This window comes from Bombus vancouverensis, chromosome 6, assembly GCF_051014615.1.
Source record: "Bombus vancouverensis nearcticus chromosome 6, iyBomVanc1_principal, whole genome shotgun sequence".
Taxonomy (NCBI): Eukaryota; Metazoa; Arthropoda; class Insecta; order Hymenoptera; family Apidae; genus Bombus; species Bombus vancouverensis.
In genome coordinates this window covers 674451-689994 of record NC_134916.1, presented here as the reverse complement: position 1 = coordinate 689994, position 15544 = coordinate 674451, and the positions used below count along the sequence as shown (strand labels likewise).

The following is a 15544-nucleotide window of genomic DNA, read 5'->3' as shown; positions in this document are numbered from 1 at the left end:
CATAGCACCCTGCATATTTACTGTATATTGTAATGCATAAACTTCTGTAGCTTAACAAGAAGAGGTCAGCGTTGTTGGATCATTGGTTCTGACAAAAATTTTTCTTATGAATCTAGGGCAAAAATAAACACACCCATATTCTGATGTTTTAGTCAATACCCATTATTTGGAAAGATATTAAATATAATCAGTCCATATTGTGGAAACAATAAGTTCCTATTAATTCTAGATTCATGGGGTGGACAAACAGATGCTGCTTACTTTAATAATACTCTTACAAATGACGATGGAAATTGTATATCAATATCAGAAATTATTCCGCCACATTGTGGTTCCTATTACTATCTCTATGACATTTACTTTTTCCGCCAAGTACACTTTTTATGAACAGATTATAAAATTCGCAATTTATAAATATCAAGTGAATTCCCGAAAGATGCTAATTAAAAAAATGTTACCGTTAATTTTTTATTATTTTATTAAATAATATAAATATTCATACATTTAATTGTTAATTTCCTATTAATCCAATATAGGATAAGTTTACTATAGTATTAGTATGTAGCAGCATGAGCCATAGGACGATTCGAACCGGGAGCTACTCATATTGTTGTACCTCGAGGTATTAACGTTGTTTTGCATTTGCGAAGTTCTAGAATAAACGAACTCCAGACAAAAACAGTATCGCTGTTATGAATAATCGTCAACCTGAACCAAATATGACCTTCTATAAGTCCGCCGGACAATATAAACAAAAGAACATTCTCTCTAGGACAGTTTAGAAAGCGAACCAGTATAGTGAAGAATATAGCTAATTATCATGACGAGTCACACGAACGACAATTACAACCGACCTACACTATCTCTGTATCTGCACTTGAAATAATTTCAATATAATTGACTATTACAAATTTCCACTCGTCTCTTTAATAATCAATACGTTTAATATCACCTCAAGTGTAAGAAATAAGTAAATATATTTTTGTTAATATTTCGAAATTTTTTTATTTCTACTGTATCCTCTTATCATTATTGTATGAAGATCATAAGTATCACAATGGAAATTTTCAAGTTAACCGCGACTGAGGAAAGCATGGCAGTGAGATCAAACGTTCAAGTCCTTCTCACAGCTTCTGTTTCGATTACCGTGGTATTGTGTTTCATAAATTTTTATCAGAATATGTTACGATCCATAGAGAATACTATTTGCGTGTTTCACGTCGATTGTACGAAGCCATTCGAAGGATTTGTGAAACGATCACTCGTAGAAATTGTACTACTAAAACACATCAGCTCATGCGTCACTACTGACTCGGGAGTTTCTCGCAAAAAATAACATTTACAGTCACCATATTCACCTTGTGGAGGTTTATGTGTAGAGGATAGTTAGTACGTGAGGTTTAAAGGACGAGATGGCTCGTTGTTGAAACCATCGGATATATTTGTCGGGTTTACATTAGAATTAGGGTTAGGGGCGTGAAACGAATCTTCGTTTGGGTTACCCGTTGTCGTTATGCAATAGAGAAGACATTGACTAGTGCAAATACGATTATTATAGAACCGGACAAGTAACCGTGGTAGTTAGGTACTCGAGAAACTAATGACAATGATCCTAGGTTCAATAACGAATCCGCGGTCGACGGGATGATGAACGTACTCACAAAACCTAAGTCGGATGCGTAATATTCCCTGGTCGTAAGGGGTTACTCTTTTTCATCGATGAGATCGCGAGCGGGAATGCCTTTCCCGTCCCGATGATGCCACAGAGGAAAACTATATTGGGGTGTGTCTAAGGACACGAGATCATCGGATTCGTCGAGAAAAGCCTTCGTTCAGAAAGTAAGGGAAATTGGCATTGCTGCTAATTGGTCAATCTCCATGCCGGTGGTTAGAAAAAGATGCTAGCCGCCCTCGAGGGAAAGTTGCTAGTGGGAGACGCCGATCGTTGAAAAATAGGTCTCCCCTATTTTCCCGTAGTTGGGACAAACACTGTTTGTCTGTTTGAAGGACTTTAGTTGACTAAATCTTAAGATTTATAACAGGCCCTCGAGCTAGCTGAACATGTACTGCGGAGACGCATCGACATCTGGCAATCATCTTACTCGAAGAATAGGGTCTGCGTGTGGCGAGCTACGGGACAGAGACCGTTGGAATGTTTACTGTCGAGTGTTACAACTATTTCCTTTTTAAGGAGAGCTATAGAATTATTCCATGCCTTTGTTAGACAAAGCGTTCATCCCGCGACCGCGGCTACGTTCGGCGACTGGCTGTCGCCTCGAGCCCAAGCTCATTATCACAACTCTCGAACAATTACAATCGGATTGAATAACTACAATTGTTTAATTACAGCTATAGTAGACTCTAGGTTACAATGTTGCGGGATTAATCAAAATTCCAAAGACTCCGGTGTTCTTTCATCTCCGACATATTTAAAATAGTAAATTAATGTACAGCCTGTATACGTGAGTCGTTAGTACAAAGTATAAATCGCAAAATAAAATCGCGGATAAATACTGGTTAATGCTCGTCGCGTAACTCGGTAGATACTCGTGATATTCGGAGATACTGTAGATATTGTAGATACTTTGATGGTAGTAGTTGCCGCCGTTGAAAAGAAGATGCGCGTTTCGTCCCGGGGGCATAGATTCTAGCTATTTTACTATAATAAGAAGATGCGCGTTTCGTCCCGGGGGCATAGATTCTAACTATTTTACTACAATCATCAACAAATGATATAAAGTATTTCTCTCCATTTAATCCGGGAGTCTTAAATGGACCGCACACGTCTGTATGAACAATTTCCATTATCTCCCTATTTTGATTATTTTTGAAAGGTAATTTATGCATTTTGCTTTCTATACACATTTTACATTTCAAAAATTCCTTTTCAAATTTATCCGGTATACCTGTCACTAGCTGCTCTTTACTCAAAATATTTAAGTATTTAAAATTTACGTGTCCTAGCATCCTATGCCATCTTTCCTTTTTACTCATACCACTACGTTCGGCGCTGTTTACTAAGTGCTCCTTTCCTTTCAATATACCCTTCATTTTATGTATTCCGTTGTCTTTGACCGCTATAACTGTGGCACCGAATACAGTTGTTTATTACTCTTTTAACTTTTTCCTCCATGTTGGGAAACCAATAATCTCTTTTGAGTATTATCATCGTTTTAGCACTACTAAAATGTCCCTGTTCATGTGCCATTTTGATAATGTCCCACTGCATCGACTTCGGCACAACTATTGTCTCACCTCCCTCGGTCTCTCGATATATAACTCCATTTTTCGTTAACGAAAAGTTTTTTTTCCCTTTATCTCGTACTGCCTCAACTATTTTCTTTATCTCCTGATCTTCCTCCTGAGCCTTGCGAACTCGATCAATCAAACCGCCTCGGCCTTCCTGTACTAATAACACTTCTACTATATTTCGACTAAGCGCGTCCACATGACGCATCGCCGTACCTAGTCTATGCTCTATTTTATAATCAAATTGTTCAATCAAAAGTACCCAATGCGCCACACGCAAACATACATCTTTCTTTTTTAACGTCCACACAAACGCTTTACAATCTGTCAATATTTTAAACGGTATATTTAATAAATAAACACGAAATTTCTTTAATGCTTTAACTACCGCTAATATTTCTAACTCGTAACTCGTATATTTTTCTTTCGCGGAGGACGTCTTCCAACTGGCATAATATATAGGATGAAATTTACCGTTATCGGCACTTTTCTGTAGCAATAATGCCCCTAATCCTTCTTTACAAGCATCAGTATGTAATTCGGTTTCAGCTCCTACTTGATACAATCTAAGTACCGGGTTTTCAATCAAGGCTTTTTTTAATTTCTCAAATGCTTCTTTCTCTAACGGTCCAAATTTAAATCCGACGTTGTTTTTTAATAATTCCGACAACGGTCGCGCAATCACGGCATACGATTCTATGAATTTACGGAATATCCCGTTAAACTCAAAAACTCTATACCTGCTTAGTCGTCTTGGGTTCTGGATATCTTGACACTGCTAACGTCTTCTGCTGCGAAGGTCGTATTTGTCCATCTTCAATGATGTGCCCAAGATAATTCACTTGTTTGACCAAAAAACTACATTTCCGCCAGTTAATTATTAGTCCATACTCACTCCCGGCTTTTAACACTTGTCTCAGTTTTTCAATTGCTTCACTCTCGGTCTCTGCAGGAACTATAAGATCGTCTAAATACGCCAACACAATTCCTTCGTTGATTAAAGGTCAAAAACTGCACGTACATGTCGCTGAAACACTGCAGGTGAATTGCACAATCCGAAAGGTACTCTTATAAATTCATAATGTCCATCCGGAACCACAAAAGCTGTGTATTTAATACTATTCTCGCACTTCACGAATTCGCTTAACACTATTTCTACGTCACAGCAACACAATGAACTTCTCTCGATCACAATTAATCCAACTCTGACAGCATTACCACGCTCATTTTTCCTGTAACAAACCTTGGTAACGCTCACAACACTCCTTGACAACATTAACATATCTTACCAACGTTTATAAACAATCAGCCACGTCTTTCGCTAATGTCACACCATCCCACATGTATATCGCTGAAGTGTCTAACGAACCATCAACATCCCAATGGTCCTTCCACCGAAGGTTGGAGATTTATGAAACAGTTAATTCGGTTTCTTAATTTTGATATATTGTTTTTCCCTTCGGCCCAAATTTCATTTAACCGAGTATAAGCATCCTTTAAAACAGGGGCACCTCGGTTTGTCTTTCGATTTCATTAATGAGGCATTGCTTCCACTCGTGAACCGTTTCTTCGCTATTATCGCTTGTTTCCTGGCCCGTAGACGCCATGGATAGTTCAACGAGATCGCACCCGCCCTCTCTCATTGAGGCTTCCTCCTGAAGGTGCCCTTCAACATTAGCAATCTTTAGCGTTTTTCTCTTATTTCTAATTTGTTACGCTGTTTTAGTTGTTAAAATTTTGTTAATTTCAACATTGGGGTATTTATGATTTTTATAAATTACATCCAATTCCTTCAAGAGATCAACCTCATCTGCTTTCCACACTCTACCACTTGCCTCATTAATAGGGGGGGGGGGTCCATTCCCCTTCTTTTTATATTTCTCACGGCAGGGTGCGCGTGTCGTTCGTGGGTCGAAGGACCTCTTTGGAATCCCAAGCTCCTGGGTCACATTTGAATTGACCCTCACTATGTTCCGTGCGGTCCCTACATTTACGAATATGACACTGTGCACCATGGAGCTTAAGGAAACTTTTGTCACATTTGATACAGCCCCATTGAATGGGGGTCTCTACAAGGTGTTCAATAAGATGCCTGTTCAGATCTTGCAGCGTCATGAAAAGTAGGTGTATTTCCCTCTTTTCACAGACCGGACAGGCAACTTTATCTCCCATTAATGCGACTAAAATTTTGAAGTAACTTATGTCCAGGGACGTTGCCGGTTCGTCATCTGTGGTCCCCTTCAAAGCCGATAAATCCGCCACAGCGCTTCCGGGACCGACAAGCGCTGCGTCCGAGGCTTGTATATGTCGGAGACGAAAGGACGCCGGGGCCCCTCTGGAACTTCAGGACAACACCCTAACATTGTAATCTAGAGCCTACTATACCCGTAATGAAACAATCGCAGTTATCCAAACCGATAGCAATTGTACGGGATTAGTGACGGTGGGCCTTGGCTCGGGGCGACAGCCCGCCGTCCAACGTAGCCGCGGTCAACGGGACGGGCGCTCCGTCTAACAAAGGTGCGGAGCGGTGTTATGACCTCCATTAAAGGAACTACCCATAGAGGTATCGGACAGTAAAACATGCTAACGGTTCCTTAGGACAATGAATACCTGATGTTGAGACACGCACACAGCACAAGTTTGGTTAGCCCGAGGACCTGCTATAAAACCTGGGTTTTTCGGCAACTAAGATGTGTGCAAACGGACAGGCAGCTTTTGTCTCAAATTGACCAATCGACAGCGACGTCGATCCGAGGATCTTGTACTTAGACACCCCACCATAGTTGGCCTCGGTAGCGTCATTGGGGCGAAAATTCATTCTTTCCCCAGATCTCATCGGCGAAGGGAGTAGCACACGTTTGAGTTAGAGCAAGTATACCTACCCTCCCGTTGACAGTGGATTCGTTATCGAATCTAAGACCACTATCACTAGTGTCGCGAGGGCCTAATTGCCGCGGTTGATTGTCGAATCGGTAGTGTTCATACTCGTTGTATCAGGCCGTATCTTCGTTATAACACAACCCTGGCCAACTCCAAGGGAGGTCTATCAAACGACCACAACCCTATTCCTGACTCTTCTCCGACATATATTTTCTGTGTCGAATTAGGCAATTATTATTTGCGCATTATCGTGTTTCCTTTCCATATTCTAAATCATAAGCCTTATTCGCTCCAGTCTTCATCATCCAACAAAGGAACGAGTTCAATTAGCAGTTGGTTGTTTGCTTCATTTATTCACGATTTTAACCAACCGTTAATCGGCAAGCCGATTCTTAATTGCGTCGTCTTTCGCTCCTTCGTCGCCGCATTCCATTTAGCCATGCCCACCGCATTCGGGGGACTATTCCCCACGCTGATGCGATGAGCATGTTACCGGTGGTACCACTAGGAGGTAACTGCGACTTGGGCCGACAAGACCGAAGTCTCGCCTGCCCACGAGTAACTATGACACTCTTATTGCCCACGGCACGCCGTTTGTCGGCAGCATGCCGCCTTTGGGGCTCAAGAGATCACAACACGCGGCCAACTCCAGCGGTGCATTACTTTTGGAGTATACGCATAGGCCCAGAGGCGTATTGCTTTCTCAATAACGTCACTGATTATGACGAGGCATTTGGTTGTTCCTGTGAGACTTCAATGAAGTTTCATATTTCAGAGGTACCCCCTCGTAAGGATTGAAACTTAAGTTAACTTTAAAATTGACATAGTCAATAGTAAAGCCATCATTAATAAATAAATAAATAATTTATATTCATTTTAAGTTCATACGTACAATTTATATGTACATGTACAATTTGAAAATTAATTAATAAATAAATAATAGTAAATAAATGAAATGAATAATGATTGCATTTTATTCGTCTAAAAATAAGTTGCACGTCTCCACAGAGCTTCTCAATACGTATAAAACCATTGTTTTCATGTCCTTATTAGGAATCCCCATCATTTTTAAGTTATTTACAGTTTCCGGCGTTATAGCTCCTTTGCTACCAAGCAACGCCGGCAGAACGCCTCCCTTACGGACGCCATATCTTTTCTTTAATTCTTTAGGCCAAGACGAGTACTTGTCGACCTTTTCTTTGGCTACTTTTTGGAGATAATCTCTATTCTCGTAGCGGACAGTAACGTCGACTACAAGGAGCCGTTCCCCGTTTTTCACCACGAGGTCCGATTTAAATAGATTTTCCCCAATCTTAATAGTAGGCTCGACAAATATTTCGTTCCTGTCTTGTAGCTTTTTAACGAGGAGAGCTTTTACCTCGTCATGTCTTTTAATTCTTAAGCCCTTTGTATGCTAGCATAGCCCCCAAATGTGCCCTAGGGTCTCGAGCTGGGCATGACGTCTTCTGCACATTATATTAATCTTTCTGTCGGCTCTTGCTAGAACTACTTTGGTGCCAAAGGTATTAGTTCGTAACCTAATGGCGTCGATAAAGCGAGACGGCTTCAACAGGTGGTACTATTTGAGCCACACGTTGCCAAGTTTTTCCCTTGCGAAGTGAGCCACACCGTGGCCTTGACTCCGCAAGCCGGCCCATTGTTTAATATGCTCGTTTTTCAGCCTCCTGTTGGCCTTTTCAGTGTCCGCAGAAGTAGCAGGCCAATTAATCCTCAGGGAGTTAGCGATCTTTTTGAGTTTCAATTCTGTGCTCTCGTTAATAGGACTAGACGCTGCTGGATCTAGTGAATTTTTCATATTTATTCCATTCTTAAGGGTACCGAGTTTCACAAGGTGTTCGAACCACTGTAACCCTAGTCCACCACTATTTTTGGGCGTGTAAGAGAACCCAACCGCAGTAGAAGGTGTTAAATGTAAAATTGCTTTGGCCTCTTGCCTGATTTCATTGTTCAAGACTTCTAAAACTCCCTCGCTAGGCGAATTAATCAACATGTTATATATGTAGCGAGGGAACATATATTTAAGCAGAAGCTCCATTTTCTGGCCTGGCTTTAACGATAGTTTGCTTACTCTCTTAATTGTGCCTAGTATTTCTGGCACAATAATGCCACATTGCAAGCCTTTCCATGGTCCAATTTTTGCGCCGAGATACCTGAAGGTTTCCTCGGGTGCGATGCTCGGTATCCCTTTATTATTAATTTCTATCTCTGGATCCCTTACGTACCAGGTGTCCTTCTTTGAGACCACCTGGAATGTTTGACTTTTCTCTCCAGAGATACTCATCCCAAGACCCTCCAGGTATTCTTGGACCATAGATAATGGACCATTGGACCATTGTACCAATAGTTATGAGCCGCCAGTTCTCGACCTTCTTTAAATCCTCATTTGGCTTGGGTATAAGCACGGTCCTATTTTCCCTCCAACTCTCCGGATAGTGAGAAATATAAAACAACATATATATGTCGGAGATGAAATGAAAACCGGAGCCTTCCCTATGCAATTTTGAGGAAGCCTTTTAATGCTTTAGCCTAGATTTTATCATAACTGTAATTAAGTAATTGTCATCTGTAATTGTTTGACATTTGTGAAAAGCGAAAGTGGGTTCGAGGTGACAACTGGTCGCTGAACGTAGCCACGGTCACGGGATAAACGTTTTGCCTGACGAAGGTGTGGATCGGTTGTACTGTTCTCCCTAGAAATCACATAAAATTGTACTTTAGAGATGTCGATATAATGGGACACACGTTGTATTAGGAATCAATCTCCAGACAGAAACTGCCTAGCAACGGCGTTTGGATCTTTCTCGATGTTTCCAAGGAGTATATAACAAACTTTTGACAGATATTGCCTAGCAACAACGATTGGAACCTTCTCGATGTTTCCAGCGAGAATATAACAAACAAATGCAGTCGTATTACGAAAAAGATTTTAATCAGAGATTCATTCGTGTGATCGCCTTGGAAAGTGATACATCGAGTAATTTTTTCCGAGTGATTCAGCAAACGTATTTTTTTTGTGTTATAAAATTGTTTAAAGTTTTCCCGTTGACCGTGGATTCGTTTGAACCCCGGATCATAGTTTATAGCGTAAATTAAATTCAATATTTGTAAATTTATCAATCGTTAATTTTCATTATTCGTTAAATTAGTAAATCGTAAGATATATTATTCGTTTCTTTTATTGTTCGATAAAACTTATTATTCTTTAATCTAATTAATAATTTAATTTATCATTTGTTAATCAATCATATCATTTACAAAATTCATTATTCATAATATTTGTAAAACCTTGTTTATTCGTGTAAATATATTCTCTGTTTTGTAAAACAATGGCTAATTCAAACGAAGAATCGTTACGCGCCTTAAATCCTAATGATAAGCCGACATATATGTCGGAGACAAAAGGACATCGAAGCCTACCCTTTGGAACTTCGAGATAACCCCCTAATACCGTAATCTAGATTCTATCATAGGCGTAATTAAACAATTGTTGTCTTTGTTCCGATTGTATTTGTTCGAGAGTTGTGATAGTGAGCCCAAGGCTCGAGGCGATAGCCAGTCGCCGAACGTAGCCGCGGTCACGGAATGAACGCTTTGTCTAACAAAGGTACGAAGTAATTCTATAGCTCTCCTTAAAAGAAATATTCGTGGCGGCACGCGACAGTAAACATTCCAACGGTTTCTGTCCCGTGGCTCGCCACACGCAGACCCTATTCTTCGAGCAAGATGATTGTCAGATGTCGATGCGTCTCCGCAGTACATGTTCAGCTAACCCGAGGGCCGTTATAAACACTAAGATCTAGTTACCTAAAGTCCTTCAAACAGACAAACAGTCTTTGTCCCAACTACGGGAAGATAGGAGAGACCTATTTTTCAACGAACGGCGTCTCCCACCAGCAACTTTCTCTCGAGGGCGGCTAGCATCTTTTTCTAACCACCGATATGGAGATTGACCAATTAGCAGCAACGCCAATTTCCCTCGCCCTCTGAACGAAGGCTATTCTCGACGAATCCGATGATTTCGTGTCCTTAGACACACCCCATCATAGTTTTCCCCCGCAGCATCATCGCGACGGAAAGTCATTCTCTCGTGAAGTCGTATTAGCGAGTTACGTTGTGTCTGTACGCTCAGTGGATATTCCACGTTTTAACAAAGAGTTCGACTTAGATATAGTGAGCATGTTCATCTATCATCCCGTCGACCGCGGATTCGTTATTGAACCTAGGATCATTGTCATTAGTTTCTCGAGTACCTAACTGCCACGGTTACTTGTTCAATCTTATAATAATCGTATTTGCACTAGTCAATGTCTTCTCTATTGCATAACGACATCGTGTAGTCCGAACGAAGGTTCGTTTCACGCCCCTAACTCTAATTCTAATGTAAACCCGACATATAAATAACGCCGCCTGGGATTCCTGTCAGTTCTCTTATTTTTGTTCTTATTATTATTATATGATTTTTTAACAATTCCGACTTTACGTTTAGGGATCCTGCTTCCCACTATTTCGCTACCATTAAGTAACGCTCTGTACAGAGATGTGCCGACAAAATTATCAAGTTTGGCCGCTAAAATTATATGATCATCTTTAGAATCATCCCACACCTTCTTTAATTCGCAATATAACTTTTCTGTGGGAGGGGGGACTTCGGAAGTCTTCTCTGTTGTGATTTTCAAGCAACGCCGCCATTCATTGTGTTGAGTCTCTCTCTAGATCCTTCTATAACATTCCAATCTGGCGCATTGCCTGAAATAACGGGATCGTACCCTCCCTCTGTCTCCTGAGTAAACTCCCGAGAGCTCACTTGCTTGTCTCTTTTTCTTAATTTGTTCAGCCGTTTTCGTGGTGAGGATCTTACTTATTTCCACATTAGGAAATTTGTGATTTTTATAAATTTCATTAAGCTCTTTCTGTGATTCACCTCTTCTACCGTCCAAAATCTTGTAAGCTGGCGGGCCCGTTCCCCTTCTTTTCATGTTCCTGACGGCAGGGTACGCATGCCGTTCGTGAATGCCGCATTTGAATGATCCTTCTTTACTTGTATTGGTGCCTTTACACTTTGGTAAATGGCACCTTGCCCCATGAAGCTTCGTAAACGATTTTTGACAATTTATGCAGCCCCATTGGATTTGGACATCCACATGCTGAAGATTAAGGTGCCCGTCCAGGCCTGTTAGTGTCATAAAGTAGAGGTGAACTTCTCTCTTCTCACAGATCGGACACGCAACCTTATCCCCCACCAGCGGCACCATAATTTTCGAACTCACTTCCATAGACATAGTCAGGTCTTCAGCCATGGTCCTCTCCACAGCGGATAAATCCGCCACAGCGCCTCCGGGACCGAGAGACGCTGTGTCCGAGGCATTACAGTTTTCAGAATCGAATTTTGATTTCGAAATTTATTTGCTACCTGTATATATCCATCCACATCCCAATCATTAACCTTAACAAGCCTGTCATCATATGTCCAACCCGGGAACAACTTCCCTTTTTAATAGATTTAAATTTATGACTTATTTTCCTCTTCACGGTTTTAACCAACCGTTAATCGGCAAGCCGATTCTTAATTGCGTCGTCTTTCGCTCCTTCGTCGCCGCATTCCATTTAGCCCAGGCCACCGCATTCGGGGGACTATTACGCTGATGCGATGAGCATGTTACCGGTGGTACCACTAGGAGGTAGCTGCGACTTGGGCCGACAAGACCGAAGTGTCACCTGCCCACGAGTAACTATGACATTTTATTTATCTTACTTTCAAATTAAATGAATCGTATATACGAACTTATTTATTCGTTATTATTATAATTATTTTGTTTTAAAAGAGTGTCGTCTATTTATTCAATAACTGTGTGCCGTAAGTTGATCTTCAATTTTGAGGCAAATATTAGTTATAAGTCACTACGAGGGAGTACCGCGGAAATGCTGGGAAGCAATACGCCGCTGGGCCTATGCGTGTGCTGGAAGAGCAATCCAGCGACGCATTGCTGAACATCGATGAACCTCGATGGCTTGAGCAGATTATATTCCTCAAGACACACGTTGCCAGTTCCATTTCTTGAGAAGTCATAAACACCTTGGCCTTGACTCCTCAATTCTGCCCATTGTTTTACATGTGAGGCTTTGAGCCTCCTCTTTGCTTTCTCAATGTCCTCTAAAGAGGCTGACCAATTGATCCTTAGGCAGTTGGCCATTTTTTTGAATTTTCTGTCATAATCTTCATCAACAAGGCTCGAGACTGCCGGATCGATCGAGTTTTCAATATTGATAGCGCTCTTCAGGCTACCGAGTTTCACGAGATGTTCAAACGTCGGCAACCCTAGCCCCCAGAGACCTTGGGGCATAGAAAAAGCCAGTGGCAGTTGAAGGCATAAGATGTAAAATTGCCTTTACCTCCTCCCTGACTTCACCATCCAACAATTTCAAGACGCTGTCACTTGGCGAACTCACGAGCAGGTGATATATGTACTGAGGAAAGATGTATTTTGTTATCACCTCGATCTTCTGACATGGCTTGAGAGAGAGCTTTCTAACTCTTCCCATCACGCTCAGAATCTCGGGTACTATGCTGCCACAGTGGACGCCCTTTCAAGGCCCCATCTTAGCGCCTAAATACCTGAAGGCCTCATCGGGATCAAGTGTTGGGATGTTAGCTTCCCCGAGCCTGATCGTTGGTTCTCTAACGAACCAAGTGTCTTTTTTAGCAACAACTTGCAACGATTGGCTCTTATCCCTAGAGATGGTCATACCAAGGCCATTCAGATATTCGTTGAGCACGTCCACTTGGCGTTGTGCTTCCCTTTAGTCAGCACCAAGTAAAACAACGTCATCGGCAAAAGCCAGGGCAGGTACTTTTTTTGAATTACCAACGTTAATGCCATTGGTTTGCTTCTCAATCGTTTCCAGCAGCGGCTCCAAGCACAAGTTGACGCAACTTTCTCACGAGGGCGGCTAAAACCCTTCCTGGTCCACCAACCGTCTTATTATCCAATCGGAGACGGTGTCTATTGCCCTCACTTCCCTAACCAAAATTGTCATCAACAAATCCGATGGTCCCGTGTCCTTAGACACATCCACCCCTAGCTTTCCTCAGACACAGTATCGTCAGAAAAACTTCACTTATTCTGTATCCTTAGAATAGTCAACATATTTTTACCGGTTTCTACCAACAGACCAGTCGCGTACTTGATCAGTGTATACTCAATTGTGAATATTGAGTGAAAAATAAAGTTTAATAAAAGAAATAAAGTTAATAGTTGTGTTACGGCTCAGCTATCTTGTTTTCATCATATAAGCCTCAAGTTTACGTGACATTTTGGCGATTCTGCCAGGATCTATCATCTTCAAGTAAACGAAACCACGCATTTCGGACTACGGTCAACCTTGGAGATTGAGGATCAACGGACCACTAAAAGTAATTGACCGATTTGTAATGAAGGGCAGCGAGTTTTATGCGGAAACACGGGCACGTGTCATTTACATTGATGGTAAATGTGGTGTAACAACTATATTACGGTTGAAATCTTTTGCAAACTGCATTTACATGGCAGAGGTAAAGAACTACACAAGTTTTACGATTAGCGATATATACAATTGACTCTTTGTTGAGTTTCAATTATGAAATGTGATTATAGTCTTGAAGTCTACGTAAATATTCAATACTTTCAAACTTTGTGTAGATTAAAGTTTTAACGAAATTATACATATCAATGTGAAGTATGTAGTTGAAAAAATACAGGAAGAGAATATCTCTTAAAATGATTTATGCACTGAAATCTTTCAAGAGAAATCTTCCACAGTTTTACACAAGTATGCATAATACTGTATATTTTACAACTCAACAAAACGCTAAAGACATTCTTGGCTGAATAAAACATAACGTGAAACTTTCTTTTCTCTAAATGTGTGGTGTAGAATATGTGTCTTGAGAAACTACAACGTTATACATAATATGTATAATATAATACACGTTTCTTCTACGGATCAACGCTCGACAACGTTGGATATTATTACAAGATAGAAGAATTCGAAAAGACTACTATGAGAAAAAAGAAGGAAAAGAACAAAAAAAAGAAACATTGAACAAGCCTTAAAAAGAGTTCAATTGATTTTACAGTAATTAAACTTACAGTCGATATCAAGACAAAATGATCTACACGATCAGTGATCCACAAAGACAATTTAGTCGTTCAATTCAAATCAGACATCCTATATCGATTTTCACCACAAAAAATTGAATACTTCTTCACTTGTAATAGCACAGCTGCCCAAGATTTAATTACATTCCAGCAACATAGATTTAAGCATCTAAAATTCCCACATATAGATATATATGTCGTGTTCGCATTAAGAATAGGGTTAGGGGCGTTTAACGAACTTTCCTAGGATTAGCCATTGTTATTATACAATAGAGGCAATGTTTATTAACACAATCGTAAGTATTACAATGTTATCAAGTAACCGCGGTGATTAGACACTAATCCAAGTGAGATGTATTTGCGAGTAAATGTAGCAGGATACCAATCCTTGAACGACGCGTATCGCCAAGCTGTGGGAGCAACACGGGAATTGAAACAAGCAGGCAACAGAACACAATACCAACGTCCGACACCTCCGAAAAATTATAACCGAGACAACACTCGTCCCCTGAACAATAACAATAACATCGGGAACAATCGTCAAGATCGGAGATTTATACCGCCGTTGTAAAATCGTCCAAACGACCCGGGAAAAACTCTATAACGTGTAATTATTGTACAAAAAGCTGGGCATTTGGTAAAAGATTGCTACAGATTTAAAACCAGAATAGACGTTGGGATAATAGCACCTTACAAGTCGGGGCAGTCGGGCAACCAGCCAACTACTTCGAGAGTGAGGGGCGCACTTTGAAGAAGCGACGCTGTGAATTGCCTATGAGTACCGACGCCACAACCTTCAATCATTACAATAAAACCATCGTGCAGTCGTGCACGGGAATGAAGAGAATATCTGGAGAATCGACAATTAAAAGAGAAGGAAGTGGACGGAAAAAACAATTAAGAATGCGCAAGAATCGGATTCTATTTAGGAAGAAGACCTCTCCGAATTATTTCGATAAAGATAAACGAAACCCCGAGCACTCCAACCGCAAGAATAGTCTCCCCAAACTTGACAACTAAAACTAATTTGCTATTAGACTCCGGATCAGAAATAAATATCATTAAAAAACCTGCCTTACCCGATTCACATCGCGAGGAGATAAATCGTCAAGTTCAAGAATTACTGGCCACTGATGTCGTAGATCCATCGACTTCTCCGTACAATTCTCCGTTATGGATTGTGCCGAAGAAACCAGACTCGCGAGGAAACAAACGTTGGAGATTAGTTATTAATTATAGAAAGCTTAATGATAAAA

The 15544-nt window shown here is 40.7% G+C and overlaps 1 protein-coding gene across 1 annotated transcript; it reads right to left on the bottom strand.

The window, feature by feature from the left end:
- Positions 1-12041: 12041 nt before the first annotated feature.
- On the bottom strand, positions 12042-12897 carry LOC143302787 (uncharacterized). The gene is made up of 3 exons (XM_076619066.1): positions 12767-12897; positions 12561-12718; positions 12042-12484 (listed from the first exon to the last, which is right to left on the bottom strand). Exons 1-3 carry the CDS (start codon positions 12895-12897, stop codon positions 12042-12044), a joined length of 732 nt encoding a protein of 243 aa, XP_076475181.1.
- Positions 12898-15544: the final 2647 nt, after the last annotated feature.

Coding starts and splice junctions, on each gene's coding strand:
- LOC143302787 (XM_076619066.1), bottom strand. CDS start 12,897: ATGACCATCTCTAGGGATAAGAGCCAATCGTTGCAAGTTGTTGCTAAA. Junction 12,719..12,766: donor GATCCCGATGAGGCCTTCAG/GTATTTAGGCGC, acceptor CCACTGTGGCAG/CATAGTACCCGAGATTCTGA. Junction 12,485..12,560: donor CGTCTTGAAATTGTTGGATG/GTGAAGTCAGGG, acceptor CTATGCCCCAAG/GTCTCTGGGGGCTAGGGTTG.